Source organism: Canis aureus, chromosome 7 (assembly GCF_053574225.1).
Source record: "Canis aureus isolate CA01 chromosome 7, VMU_Caureus_v.1.0, whole genome shotgun sequence".
In the NCBI taxonomy this organism is placed as follows: domain Eukaryota; kingdom Metazoa; phylum Chordata; class Mammalia; order Carnivora; family Canidae; genus Canis; species Canis aureus.
The window spans coordinates 6,106,958-6,122,974 of NC_135617.1; the positions used below are offsets into that span (position 1 = coordinate 6,106,958).

General features: G+C 38.6%; 1 protein-coding gene across 7 annotated transcripts in view; it reads left to right on the forward strand.

The window, feature by feature from the left end:
* The window catches only part of AK9 (adenylate kinase 9), a 127,653-nt gene that overhangs the window by 92,365 nt on the left and 19,271 nt on the right, over positions 1–16,017 (forward strand). For all 7 annotated transcript variants that reach the window (XM_077902807.1, XM_077902809.1, XM_077902806.1 and 4 more), the window contains 4 exons: positions 7,622–7,828; positions 8,183–8,401; positions 11,958–12,171; positions 15,116–15,317. In XM_077902807.1, coding sequence (XP_077758933.1) covers positions 7,622–7,828; positions 8,183–8,401; positions 11,958–12,171; positions 15,116–15,317 — 842 coding nt within the window. The remainder of the gene's footprint in view (positions 1–7,621; positions 7,829–8,182; positions 8,402–11,957; positions 12,172–15,115; positions 15,318–16,017) is intronic.

Below are 16,017 nucleotides of genomic sequence, written 5' to 3' on the forward strand. Positions count from 1 at the left end.
CAGACTATCCATAGTATAATATTTCTATATTATATATGTTTTTATATATCAATAGTATAAAATCAAAAGATGCTTAGAAAAAGTCTTGAAGTCCACAGAGTCCATGTTTGAGTAGTAAGATTGTATATCACTTTTATCTTTAGTTTTTTTGTTACCCCAAAGTTGTTTGCAGTGACCTTTTATTATTTTTATAATCAGAAAAATGAACCTTTTTAAAGGAAAGAAAACCACCAGAGGGGTTTAAAATAATCAAATTCAAAATATAATGCGAAGGTAAACTATGCTTCTTTTTTGCATTTTCATTTTTGCCTTTCACACTTGCAGCCCACGCCACAGGGAGATAGGCTGGGAGCCTGGGGTTGGGGTCTAGACACGGAGTCTATGCCTCTGCGCTGGGCCTAAAACATAGATTATGTTGAGATAAAGAATGGAACGAGGCAGAGCCTGTGAACCCTCAGACTTCTATATTCTGCCGGATACTCGGTGCAGCTCCTTTTCTCCATCTGCTGATTTTTCAAAAAGATAAACCCTGAGGATGGTGGATTCTGTTTTGTTTGGAGAGGAGCTGTGCCCTAAATGACCTAGCTGACCGCAGTGCTACTGCCCCGCTTACTGGGTACAGAATTGAAGAGGGGTGTGTGCTAGACACGCTAGTTCTGCAGTCACCTGAGGCTCCTGTCTATACGGGCAGCTTACAGGTCGTCCCTGTAACCAAGGCCAACAGTAAGGTGGTTCCCAGCTCCTGCCATTTCCTCCTGGCATAAAGCACCCTGTACCCTCTTTTCAAGACTGACTCTTCCAGGATCTGATTTCCATCTGTATATGAAGGTTCGACCCCACAAGGGGAAGGAGAAGAGAGGAATCACAGGAGATTGGACTTGCCACACATGGAACCGTGTATCCCCCTCGTATGGACATGCTGGTCCTAAGTACAGGGACCGCTGATACCAAGCACCCCAACCGTAACAGGGGGTCAAAACATTGCAGAATAGGGGCGGGAACAATTGTTTCCTTGTCCAAAGTATCTACAACCAAAAGTAGGCCTAAAACCATTAGCCTGAGAAAGTTGTGGCACCGTCTAAGGACCAAGTACCCTCCTCTCCATTATTGGCCCGAATCTGCACTCATCCAGCCAGCCAGTCAGCCGGTCTGTCAGCAAACCTTAATCTGACCTCTCACTGCATGCCTGATGCTACTCAGACACTGGAGGATCAGCCATGAACAGAACTGTCAGAAGCTTCTGGCCTCATTCTACTGTTCATTCCCTGAACAAACATGTTCCGAAATTCTACTCTGTTCAAGGAGTCATACTGAGGTTTAGGATTTTTTAAAAAGTAATAATAAAATAAAACCCCATGTCCTAACCTGAGCTCAAGCATAGTTAACTACCTCCAGCCCTTGGGAATCCCTAGTGGTCCCCTTAAGAATCACCCCACTTGTCTCAGCAACATATTACCAAAACACTCCAGATTTTGGGGTTCTTGCTGACTTTGTTCACTGCCAGCTCCCCAGTATGCAACATAGTGCTGACACATAGTAGGCACTCAACAGTTGTTTTGTTGCTGTTGTATAACCTTGAGCAAGTTTCTTAATTTCTCTAAACCTAGGTGTTTTTCATTGTAAGGTAGAAAAAAAGTTAATAATACCTATTTTCCTGAACTAGGAAAGTTTCCTGAACTTTAATTTTTCTTCTTTGCTATTGTTTACTTAAATCTGCTTTTTCTTAAGAGAGTTACTTTTTTTCATTTTATTTATTTGAGAGAGAATGAGGGAGAGAGCTAGAGAGAGCACAAGTAGGGTGAGGGGCAGAGGGAGAGGCAGGCTCCCCACTGAGCAGGGAGCCTGATGCAGGGCTCGATCCCAAGACCCTGGGATCATGACCTGAGCCAAAGGCAGACACTTAACCTACTGAGCCACCCAGGTGCTCCAAGAGAGTCAATTTTCAGGATAAATTTTAAATGTTCTTAATTTATCATTTTTTCTATTTGTTAACATTAGACTAGTGGGATTTCTTACTATTTTTCATTCAAAAATTCAATATTCTATCCTTATAAATCAAGTGGGTTTTTGTAAACTGTTAGCTCTCCTGAGACTTACTCTTACAAAACTGGCTGTGTATCCCACGCAATTAATTTATACAAACTGACTTTGGGAAGATAATTCCTGAGATTTTTGATGAATCAAAGATGAAAATTGTGTATTGATTTTTTTTAACTCCTTTGATGAGAATTTTACATGTCTTACTATTGACTCAGAGGAAGACTAAACCGAATGCAGCGTCTCAAGGGTCACACAGTGTGGTTGCCGTAATCAGTTAATGTGATACCCTGACTCGAATCCATGCTGACTCTACACAGACCCTGGAGCTTGCTTTCATGAACAGAACCGGAGCCTTCTCATCATTTGCCTTTTGTAAGGCATGTGCAGCTCCGTGACTCACCTTTTCACAGCTAATTGGAGAACCACATGCAAATAAAGCCCTTCCCAGGTTTGCCTTCTCCTCCTTAACAAAAACCGTTGCCCGTCCTATCTGAATTTTTTGCAGCAGGTAACAGATTTTTAATGTCAGAAATTACTTCTGTCTCATGGGGACCGCCTGCTTTAATTTTGTAGGAAAATGTCGCCATCTGGTGGAACTTCAGGCTCCCAGTGTGACTAAAGAATATTCTAAATACAATCACTTAGTAGAGAGATTTTGTTTGCATACTTTCCAACTCCACCGAGGCCTTGCATCTACTCCTGGTCCTTGCTCCAGAATCTTGGCTCTCTTCCTCTTCCCCGGCTCCTTCTCTGGTGCCTCAATCTCTTGAGCTGTAGATAGCCACAGATAGGAGAAAGCCATAAAGAGCCAGGACAAGGAGCCAGAGCCGCAAGTCAGCAGAACTGGGAGGGACTACACCCAGGTGAATAGTTCATAGAGATAAATACCTTCAGTACTAAGGGGAAGCCAAAGTCAGGGTCCAAATGATGTTGAAACAAGGCTCAGGACCAAGCACCAGGCCAAGACCATCCTTGAGGCCTTCCAGGGACGAGACAGAGCGTATGGGTCCAAAGGTCTATGTGCAGAGAGCTCTTTGGGATGGATCAGAAAGCAAAGGTGTGTCTGAAGTATAGAGGTTGGGGATTGAGGGTTTTTTTAAAGTTTTTATTTAAATTCGAGTTAGTTAATATACAGTGTATTATTAGTTTTACATGTACGATATTGTGATTGAACACTTCCATGCATCACCTGGTGCTCCTCACAAGCGCGCAAGTCTATACTTCTCTTCTCTCCATTTCTTCCTATCTCCTTTCCTTCCTAGTTGTAAGAATTCTGAGTGTAATCTCCATCACCCTCCTAACATAAACTTTTTAAAAAAGATTTTATTTATTTATTCATGAAAGACACACACACACACAGAAGCAGAGACACAGGCAGAGGGAGAAGCAGGCTCCATGCTGGGAGCCCGACGTGGGACTCAATCCCGAGTCTCCAGGATCATGACCTGAACCAAAGGCAGACACTCAGCCACTGAGCCACCCAGGTGCCCCCTGGCATAAACTTCTACTCAGTTGTAGCCTTGCCCCTACCTTTCTACCTTTCCCTACTCATAGAAATTTATGAGAGAGCTTATCCCAAATCTAGTCCTATTTCTCAGAGACCATGAATTTTATTTGTTTTCTGTTTGTCCTCTTTATTTTCTCTTTTCCTCTCCCAGCCATCTCTGGGATTGTTTGAATGTATTTTACAAATCCATTTTATTTATCTATTGACTTTTTAGTTATACCTCTATGTATTATTTTGTAATGGTTGCTCCCTATTACATATACATCCTTAGTTTTTCCCGCTCTACTTAGAGTCAATATATTCCATATAATACTGTAGAAACCTGTGACTGTAGAAGTCCATTTACACCCACCTCCACCCTTTATGCTCTACTTGTCATTTGTTTTACAACCAAATATATTATAAACTCCATAAGAAAAAAATTGTAGTTTTTGTTTTAAACAGTCATATGTATTTTAAATATATTAAGAGTAAAATAAGTCCTTTACATTTATACATTTCTGTTGCTCTTCATTCATTCCTGTGGTGTGATGGAAACCAGAGGGATGAGAATAATGTGGTCATTTGAGTTATTTTCCTGTTACTTGACTGTTTTCATGATTTTATCTGTAACTTTGCTTTTCAATAGTTTGATTATGATATGCCTACATGTCATTTTCTTCATATTTATCTAGTTTGGGGTTCACTAAACTTCTTCAATCTGTAAATTTATGTGTTTCACTAACTTAGGGGAACTTTGGACATTATTTCTTCAAATGTTTCTTCTGTCCTATTTGCTCTCTGTCTCCTTCTGAAAATCAATTTCACATAGGTTATCATTCACTGTTGTTCCAGGGGACCTTGGGGCTGTTGATTTTTTCAGTCTTTTCTCTCTTCTTTAAGTTAGATCATTTATTGTGATCTATCTTCAAATTCACTGATTCTTCCCTCTTTCATCTCCAGTCTATTAACCCCATCTGATAACTTTTAAAATTTCAAATACTGTAGTTTTTAGTTCCAAAATTTCCATTTGGTTTGTTTTTATATTTTTTAGTCCCTCCTGAGATTTCCTATCTTTTCATTTATTGTGAGTGTATTTTTCTTTTCCTCATTGGTCATAGAGATAACAACTGCTTTAAAGTTCTTGTTTGGGGGCACTGGGGTGGCTCAGGCAGTTAAGTGTCCGCCTTCAGCTCAGGTCATGATCCTGGGGTCCTGGGATTCAGCCCCCCATGGGGCTCCCTACTCAGAGGAGAGTCTGCTTCTTTCTTTGTCTCTCCCTCTGCCTCTCACCCTGCTTGTGCTCGCAGTCTCTCTCTCTCAAATAAATAAATGAAATCTTAAAAAAAAAAAAGAAACAAAGAAAACATTTTTAAAATGCAGGAATGGCTAAATAAGAATAAAAAGATGTATGTTTTTATATGGAAAGAAATTTAAATGCATTGCTAGATTATATTTTTAAAAAGCAAGTTGTACAATATAGAATGATCCCATTTATGTGTAAAATATAATTTTGTATGTGCAGGAGTATGAAGGGTGTAAACATCTAAAGGATCTTAACCAAGTTGTTAACCAAAATTATTTCTAGGCAGGAAAATGGAGATAGAGATAGAGAGTGTGAAAGGAAATATTTTTACCCTATATAATGTTATATAATTTTATCCTTTTAGCAAAAATGAATTTATTTTTTTTCATTTTTTAAAAAAGACTTTATTTATTTATTTTAGACAGAGAGTGAGGGGAGGGAGAGGAAGAGAATCTCCAGCAGACCCCATGCTGAATACAGCACCTGAATCAGGGCTCTATCCCACAACCCAGAGGTCATCACCTGAGCTGAAATCAAGAGTCAGGCACCCAACCATTTAAGCCAACCAGACACTCCAAAATGAATCTATTTTTAAACTTACATAGTTTTTTTTTTTTAATTAACAAACAAGTTGGAAGAACTATTAAGTAGAGCCAAAAAGAGGTGAGTACAAGTTCATCTAGAACTGAGATGTCCCTGGTTTGCAGTGTGTATTCATCCCACCATACTTCCAATGATCCTTAGAAAATCAAATCTCAGGATTTGATTTGATTTGATTTGATTTGATTTTTTTGCCAAAGGGAAAGGAAAAGGAAAAAGTAGCAAGAGAACCAAATGGTTTCAAAATTCACGCAAACAAACAGAACTGAAAACCACCGCCCCATAGCCAAACTCCTTTCAGAGAGAAAGGAGCCTCCACACAGAGCAGGAAGCGACCTAATTCCCTCATCTTCCTCCCTGCACCTGCAAGGCCAAATCCCAGCTCAAGGTTCTCTTTAAAGGAACCAGAGTCTAATCAGTAGAAAGATGAGGAAACAGGGGTTAAGCAGGAGATTGCAAGCAAGAGATAATGAAAGCGCAAATAGTGGGGCAGTTCGGAAAAGGAGAGAGTCTAGGGCATTGTTTAGGATTACAGTCCTTGGAAACTGGATGTACAAAGATGGAAGGAAAGGAGTTAGGAAAAGTTCTGGTTTCCAACCTAAAGTTAGTGCTCCAACTGATACAAGGAATACTTCAGGGGGAAAAGAGTGTCACAGCAGTGTAGGAGGATAAATGTTAAAGCCTGTACAGCACCACCTAGTACCGATATCCTGCCATGGTCTTTAATAATCATTAATGTATTATTTTTCTTTCTTCAGATGGGCTATAAACCCCTGAAGGGATAGACTGTTCTGTTAATACAGTGCTTTATGCAAAGTGACAAGTAATAGCTATCGTGACACAATAATAGCTGTCATTTCATGCTTACCACTTGCTGACTTTTCTAAATAAGGACTTTGCATGTATTAAGTAATTTAATTCTACCGTCATCCCTGTGAGATAGGTACTTTTATTATTCCTATTTCACAGATGAGGAAACTGATCTTGTCCAAGCTAAAACAGCTAGTGATTTATTCTCCTTGAGTTCCACTAAATATTGTTACTGAAGACTACCAAAAAGATGTAACATTCACGGATGGGGCTAGAGAGTATTAGCTAAGTGAAATAGTCAGTCTGAGAAGGGCAAATACCAAATGATCTGACTCATATGTGAAGTTCAAGAAGCAAAACAAATTAGCAAAGGGAAAAAAGAGAGAGAGAAATCAAGAAACAGACTCCTCTTCGCGACTTCCATGGTGGAAGTCTACCAACCTGCAGTGGATGGTCCTGTGAAACTGCTCCAGCTTCCAGATCAAGAGGAACAAGCAGACATACAGTGCCCAGCCCAATAACCAACCTGAAGGCTCACAACTTCTCGCACCAAATGGGCAGACTCACCACAAGGCTGTGGGTGTGGAGCCAGCCGCCCACCACAGAGATGTAGTGGTGGTCATGAAACAGAGATCTAACCAGTGAAAACTTGCCACCTCCAACATGTGAACTACTATGAACAAGAATGTGTGGGCCCTCAGCAGCATCAGGCGCATGATCCACAAGAACCAAATATGGCCCAGATCTGCACATGGCTGCTATTTGCAGAGCCAGTGGCATCCTGAGCACCAGGAGCCTGTGATGGTGAAGAGGGAGATGGCACTCCAGTAAGAACTCCTGAGCCCCCCACCCCCAAAGCAATGGAGATATCAACCACATGGGGAGGTGGATGGAAGAAGAAGAAGAAACAGACCCTTAATTACAAAGAACAAACTGATGGTTACCACAGGGGAGGTGGATGTGGGAATGGGTTAATCAAATGATGGGGATTAAGAAGTGCACTTGTTGTGATGAGCACCAGGTGATGTATGGAATTATTGAATCACTATATTGTACACCTGAAACTAACATAACATATGTCAACTAACTGGAATTAAAAGAAAAATTCTACATAAACAAGTGTAACTTTCTGGCAACCATAGGCATAAATAGGATTTAATATCTTGCTTATGTATTTACTTCGGGATCAGTATGGTGTCAGAATCTTAAAGGAATGAAATTTCTGGATGCCAGATACTTAAAATTGTACTGTGTACTCAATGAACGTTGCCATACCAGCCAATCTTCAGCTACATAAAATACTCCAAATGATTAGTTAGCAGAGTGGTTTGTTGCATATTTTATATATATATAGTGAAAGAGAATATTTTCTTCCTTAGATTAGTAGAGAAGATGAAGACTTTAGTGAAGAAGAGCCTGAAGAAGATGAAGATGATATTGACAACATCCTTGAAGATGAATTTCCAAAAGATGAGGAAGTGATGAGCGAGGAAGATGAAGAACAGGAAATTGATGCACTTGAACGCCTGAGAGGTGAACTGGGAGAAAAATTTGAAGCAGATATGAATAATTTACAAGTAATACAGGTTATTACTTTTCCTTCATTTTCCATAATTCAAAATGTAACATTTGAGAATGAAACAAATGCAACTTGGTTTATGCCTTGGTTCCTTTTTAATGTTTCAAAAGAAATGTGTATTTTAGGGCTATCTTCCCTTTTGCTGGCACCACCTGCATTGTTTCATGAAAACAAGTGAATAAATCAAGGGCAACATGGAAGCCACATGGAGTCAAAAGTTTTAGCTGCCAATATGCAGCCACTCAGAAGCTGAAAAACATTTGTTCTTTTGACTGAAGTAGTCAGTTACCAGCAATGTCTATGTACTGTGACCAGATTTCGTTCCATTAAAAATATTAGGTTTTATTTTTTTTTTCATCAGGATGAACTTGAGAAGCTTTTGATACCAGTAATTCTGATTAATGGAGCTCGGAAAATCCACATTGTGCGATATAGTATGCATTTGAAACTACAGCCACTGGTGGAGAATCGTGAGAGTATTTTTGAAAAATGTTATCCAATAGCATCACATCTTGCCCAGAAAATGCTTAGCTACACCTATAAGTATATAAGTGCATTTGGCTACTGGGACCCTGTGAAGGTAATGTCAGCAAATGCATCTAAAGACTATGTATGTTCTTTCTTTTATTTTTAAAATATGTCTAAGAAGACAGAGGATAATTTCAAAAATTATAAGCATTGTACAGTACTCTTAAAAACATGATTGTTTTCTTTCTCAAGTATGAACAGTAATCAAAGGGATTCATTTCTTTCGTCTACTTCTATAGAGATAACACAATTCCAACTTGGTTTTAACTTTGTAGCTGAAGATGGGTAGCTGAAGATAGCTCTAAAGAGCCAACCTCGCGGATCCCTGGGTGGCGCAGCGGTTTGGCGCCTGCCTTTGGCCCAGGGCGCGATCCTGGAGACCCAGGATCGAATCCCACGTCAGGCTCCCGGTGCATGGAGCCTGCTTCTCCCTCTGCCTGTGTCTCTGCCTCTCTCTCTCTCTGTGTGACTATCATAAATAAATAAAAATTAAAAAAAATAAAAAATAAAGAGCCAACCTCAAAAAATAATAAATAAATAAATAAATAAATAAATAAATAAATATAAAGCGCCAACCTCTGGTAATAATTTGCCACTTAATTTTAGGCAAGTCATTTAATGGAACTAGGGTCTCAGACCCTGTACTAAGATCTAGTTCTGTACTAAGAGCCTGCCTGGTTCCTTACCTTTAAGATGAAAGAATAATCCCACCAAGGCCACTGTGATCAAATCTGAGAGTATAAAGTCCTCTGGAAAGTGTGAGACACAATATAAAATGTGACATCAGCGTTCATAATAAGCATTTCTAAGTACCATATTTTTATGCAGTGTGGACAGATTTAATCCAGTTGGAATTCATATTATGCTGAGTGAAGTAAGCCAGTCAGAGAAGGACAAACATTATATGTTCTCATTCATTTGGGGAATATAAATAATAGTGAAAAGTAATCTCAAATGTGGGATGATTTTCAACAAATCTCAACCAAGAACATGCCAACCTCTGTTCTAGTCCTGGGAATAGAGTATTGGACAAAATAGACAAGGTTTCTTTTGTCTTAAAGTTTATATTCCAGTTGGATTGGGGAGACAGGATAAGCAATAAATAAGTAAACATACAAATATCTTGAGATGATATTAAGTTCTATAAAAACAATTTAAAAATGTCATGCAATAGCGACTTGTTCGCTTGACCTGTGTACTTTCTTATTTCCATCAGTGACATTGCACAGTGGAGAAGATCATGGCCTCTGGAGCCAGATTTTCTGAGTTCAAAACCACTACTTATTAGATGAGTGACCTTGAACAAATTACTTAACCTCTCCGAGTCATTCTATTTGCATAATGGGAATAAGAATAGTCCCTATCTTACAATATTGTTACAATGATTAAATGAGTTAATTACTGTAAAGTGCTTACAACAGTGTTTGTCTTTTTCTAAGTTCTCAACAAAAGTTATTGTTGTTATTAATATATATTACTGTTATTGGTCACAGAGAAAAAGTATTTTTGGAGGATGGGATCCAAAATGGAGCCATGTGCATTTACTGGAAACCTCCTTCCTGGTTGATATTGACACAATCAATTTCAGTTCTACTTAATTGTGCCATCTTCTTTATCTTAGCTGTAGAATGTCAAGAGAAACCTTTTCAAATATCATGCTGGAGGATAGAGACCTATGACAGTGCCCTCCATAGAAAATTGGATAGAGTTAAACGTGTATTAGAATCACCTAGAAAGCTTTTGAAAGATAGTCCTGCCCGTCTCTCTGAGATGAGCAAGAAAGGGGAAGAAGTAGACAAAGTCAGAACCCTATTTAGGGAGAAACGGCTCATGTCCAAACATAATTAGGATTATACAAAAATGCCTTGTGGAGAAAGGAGTTCATGGTCATAGGAGGGGTTTAAGCATAAAAGTAATCATTTTTTCAGGGCTGTTTGGGAATCTTTCTGGGCGCATGACAGTTTGATATTTCTTATTTGATGACACCATGGGTATTCTGGCCTATAGAAGAGAAAGGATACATGCTAGGGATTTTGAGCAATAGCAGAAACTACTGCAAGGACTCTCACTTAATTTGGTAATTTAAAATGGAATCATTAGACTTTCAGCTTTTTTTACTACCAAATATAATATATATAGCAGACATTCCCACATCACCCCTGAGTTTCTTCTTATACCCAGCATTTACTCCAGCCCAAAAATGATGACAATGACAATACCATTGACCTGTGACAACTGTCTTGGGGTAGCTCTGGGTAAGGAGTGATACAGAACCGTACTGCTTCATACCTATGGGCTGATACTTGGCCATCTGATGCTCTAAAAAAAAGATATCCAGACCTAACATCAATTAATTGCCCAGTTTTCATCCTGAACTAATGCAAATAGGTGGAAACATTCCTCCCACTCCATTCCTCTACCTATACGTTAAGCAGCCTTTCAGGTATTTTTCCCTTTTGTTGCTGCTCTTGATGTTTATGTGAGTGGGATTTTGCCTATAGAAAATGTGGATGAAAAGACTGTGGGATTTGTCCTACCAGTATGCCCCCAAAGATAACCCAGGATCCTGCCTGTATTAACCTCCTCGGGTGCCATGACAAAGTACTACAGACTTGGTGGCTCAAATGACAGAAATGTATTTTCTCAGAGTTCTAGAGGCTGGAAATCCAAGATCAAAGTGCCAGCAGGGACAGTTTCTGGTGAGACCTTCCTTCCTGGCTTACAGATTTTCACCTTCTCACTATGTCCACATATGACCTTTCCTCTGAGCTTATGCAACTCCTGGTGTCTCTTCCTCTTCATATAAGGACATGCAGATAGGGCCCCACTCTTATGACCTCAACGTTAATTACCTCCTTAAAGACCCTACCTCCAGTCAATCGGAGAAGGACAAACAGTGTATGTTCTCATTCATTTGGGGAATATAAACAATAGTGAAAGGAAATATAAGGGAAGGGAGAAGAAATGTGTGGGAAATATCAGAAAGGGAGACAGAACATAAAGACTCCTAACTCTGGGAAACGAACTAGGGGTGGTGGAAGGGGAGGAGGGCGGGGTGTGGGGGGGAATGGGTGACGGGCACTGAGGGGGGCACTTGACGAGATGAGCACTGGGTGTTATTCTGTATGTTGGTAAATTGAACACCAATAAAAAAAATAAATTTATTTAAAAAAAAAAAAAAAAAAAAAAAAAAGACCCTACCTCCAAATACAGTCACTTTGGGAATTGAGGCTTCAACCTATGAATTGAGGGGAACACATTTCCATCCATAATACCACCTGTTTGTGAGGATAAATTGGCCCATGGATATATGCAAATAACTTTACACTTCTTGGCAAAAACATACACTAAATACATTATATAGGAAGTAGGAGAACTATAATTGTCATAAACTGAAAGCTATTTAATTAAGATTTCATCAATTGCATGTGGGTATAAAATACTTTGTTCTTTCTACACACTTTTTCATAATAATATTTGGCTATAATTATTTTTCTTATATTTTGTAAGAGATTTTCTTATTTTACAAATTTGTTCAAATGGATTTGGGGGAAATGCTCTATAACTTAAAGTTAATTCATGAATTCAATGGTGTATATATATTGCAGCTAAGTGAAGGAGAGACAATCAAACCAATTGAAACTTCAGAGAATCCATTCTATGCTGTAATCCATCGCCAGTATATTTATTTTTTATCTAGTAAGGAAACTAAAGAAAAATTTATGAAGAACCCAATCAAATATATCCGCCAACCCAAACCTAAGCCTACTGTGCCCATTCGGATTGCAATTCTGGGGCCTCCAAAATCTGGAAAAACTACAGGTAAGAGTGTGTTTGCCTTCATTGTTTTTTTTTTTTTTAATTCCAGAATAGTTAGTATACAATATTATATTCATTTCAGGTGTATGATATAGTGATTCAACAAGTCCATATATTACTCAGTGCTCATCAAGATAAGTGTACTCTTCATCTCCATCACTTATTTCACTTGCCTCCACACCAGCCTTTCCTCTGGGAACCATCTGTTCTCTATAGTTAAGAGTCTGTTTTTGGTTTATCTATTTTTTTTGTTTGTTTGTTTCTTACGTTCCACATATGAGTGAAATCATGTAGCATTTGTCTTAGCATTGTACTCTGCAGATCCATCCATGTTGTTGCAAATGGCAACATGTTCCTTTTTATGGATGAGTAATACTCCACTGTGTGTATAAGTACACAAATATCACCTGTTTTTTATCCATTCATCCATCAATGGACACTTTTTTGATTCCATACCTTGGCTATTGTAAATAATGCTGCAGTAAACATAGGGGTGCATGTATCTTTTCAGATTGGTGTTTTTGTTTTCTTTGGGTAAATACCAAGCAGTGGAATTATTGAATTATGTAGTATTTCTATTTTTAAGTTCTTAAGGAACCTCCATACTGTTTTCCACAGTGGCTGTACCAATTTACATTCTCACTAATAGGGTACTAGGGTTCCCTTTTCTCCTTGCAACATTTGTTGTTTCTTGTCTTGTGATACTAGCCATTCTGACTGGTATGAAGTGATATCTCACTGTGATTTTGATTTGCATTTCCCTGATAATTCCCTGATTGATGTTATGCATCTTTTCATGTGTCTATTGACTATCTGTATGTCTTCTTTGGAAAAATGTCTATTCAGGTCTTCTGCCCATTTTTTAAGTGAATTATTTGGGAGGTTTTTGATATTATTAGGTGAGTTCTAGTAATTATTAGTTGAGTTCTTTACATATTTTGGAAATTAACCCCTTAATGGATATATCTGGTTCAATAGGTTGCCTTTGTGTTTTGTTAATGGTTTTCTTCACTTTTCAAATGTTTTGGTTTTTTTTTTCTTTTTTTTTTCGGTGTTCTTTTTTTTTTTTTTAATTTTTATTTATTTATGATAGTCACAGAGAGAGAAGGAGAGAGAGGCAGAGACAGGCAGAGGGAGAAGCAGGCTCCATGCACCGGGAGCCCGACATGGGATTCGATCCCGGGTCTCCAGGATCACGCCCTGGGCCAAAGGCAGGCGCCAAACCGCTGCGCCACCCAGGGATCCCAAATGTTTTGGTTTGATGTAGTCTGAAAAGTTTATTTTTTGCTTTTGTTTCCCTTGCCAAAGGAAATATGTCCAGAAGAATATTTCTATGGCCAAAGTCCAAGAGATTACTTATATTTTCTTTCAGAAGTTTTATGGTTTTAGATCTTTTTTTTTATGGTTTCAGATCTTACATTTAGGTCTTTAATCCATTTTGAGTTTAGTTTTGTGTATAGTGTAAGTAATACAGTTTTATTCTTTTGCATGTAGCTGTCCAGGTTTCACAACACTATTTATTGAAGAGACTGGCTTTTCACCATTGTGTATTCTTGCCTCCTTTGTCATAAATTAATTGACTGTATACATGCAAGTTTATTTTTGAGCTCTCTACTCTGTTCTATTGATCTATATGTCTGTTTTTGTATCAATACCATATTGTTTTGATTTCTTATTTCTTTGTTGAAAAAGAAGTGAATTTTAATAAGATATCAAATTATAAAAGCTTTATTATTATTAGAACTTAAAAAAATAGGTCTGATTCCATCATTTGTGGCAAAGCTGAGATTAAGGGCTCTGTGGCTCTCACAGGGGCTTCCCACTGGGGTGGCCCTAACTGTGGTCAGCTAATCTGCATTCCATATAAGATAAGATGGGCTCTCTCAGTGTCCTCTACATTCCACTGTCTCCAGACATGATGTATCGGGGTATATAGACCACCACAGAGCATGTCTACATTTAACAGTTACTGGAAGCCATTGCCTATGGTCTCATTTAGAAAAGTAAAAGGTCAAGGTGAGTCCTCTTTCAACCAATAGAAATATCTATGTAACTTTGGATAAATTATTCCATTTTAGTGGGCATCAGTCCTCTCCTTTATAAAACTAGAATTTCAATATCCATTCTACCCAACTGATGGATCGTTGAAAATATCAAAGTCACAAAAGATAAATTGCCTCATGAGCTGTAAATTACTATTAAAATGTCAGATATGAGGCACCTGGGTAGCTCAGTCAGTTTTGCGTACAACTCCCGATTTTGGCTCAGGTTATGATCTCAGGGTCATGAGACTGAGCCCCTAATTGGACTCCACACTCAACGTGGAGTCTGCTGGAGAGATTCTCTCTCTCCCTCTGCCTCCCCCCCACCCTCCCGCTGCTTATACATATTCTCTCTCTCAAATAAATAAAATATTTTTTAAAGATTAAAAAATAAAACGTCAAGTACACCATTATAATTTTTAAAAAATATTTCATATAGGATTAACTGAGACCTAACTGTTCAGGGGTATGCTATTCTGATTGCAGCATGAAGTCCATGAATGGATAGACAGGGAAATAGTACAGTCCAGTGACACAAGAGCATTAGAGTATTATTTTGTATATAATACCAAATATTAATAATACATGTAGGATGCCATGTAAGGCTCTCAAGATTTTTGCTTCCTTGTGCAGAAGGAAGAAAACACTTAAGTGTTAGTTTGATTATGAAAAAACCCACAGAGTTGGTTCATTAACCAGACCTATCAGCCACATACTTGAAGTACTAATAATGACTGACCTTTGACAAAATTAATTCAATAAAATGTAACAATTTTAATTTTCATAATTTCTTTGGGGAATGTGAAGATTAGGCCACTGCGGATGTCAGTGAACCAGAAATTAAAAATAAGGTTAACTGGTGAATTTGTGAAATGGAGTAAGTTTAAAGTTTTAATGTTTTACAGTGGCCAAAAAAATTTCAAGTGAATATGGCTTAAAGCATTTGTCAATAGGAGAAGCTTTGCGTTATATATTGAACAACCAACCAGACACAGAGCTGGCACTCATGTTAAATTGGCATCTTTATAAAGGAATGACAGCACCTGATGAACTGGCTATTCAAGCCTTAGAAATCTGTCTGATGGAAAGTATATGTAATACTGCAGGGTAAGTGGGGATGGGGATGGGGAAGGAGTTAAATCTTTTAAGAAATTACTAACAGAATTTAAGATACTCATCTTAAACAAGGTTTAAAGCTCTGGTAAAGGCTGTGATCTACTTCTCAAAACTTAGGCACCTACATGGTTATATATTTTAATTTTCTGTCAGGCTAAAGCTTGGCTTGAACACTTATATGCTAGAATTCAAGCTGGCCACTTCACTTCCTACAGCATCTCTATGTTGTCCGAAAATCTCTAAACTTACACTGCCAACCAAGGAGGCCACTATGACTTCCAAAGCCTAATAGACCCTCTAACTGCCCCATGGAATGTTGAAGGAGTGACCCTCCCCTTTCCCCTAGAAGTGGGGAGATGGCCCAGCTCTCTGCACAGGTAGCAGTGCCCCTCCCTTAATGTTACATTTGGAGAGCCCCAGGCTTGAGCTATCTCAAGTTTTTTGCTCAACCATTACTCCCCCAATGCAGCCACTGGTCACACCCAGTTGTAAAAGCCAGTGCAGCCTAAGGCCCTATTCTTGAGCCCATGTCACTGACCTAGAATTACACTGATTTACTCAAGGTTGTATTACTTTAGGAGGCTTTTTTACCCCTCCCCGCTACTGGTCCTTAATCAAGTCTTCAGATAGTCCTCCTAATTTCTATTATGGAAGAGCAGATTCTACGGTGTCAGATTTTTTTCCTCCAGAG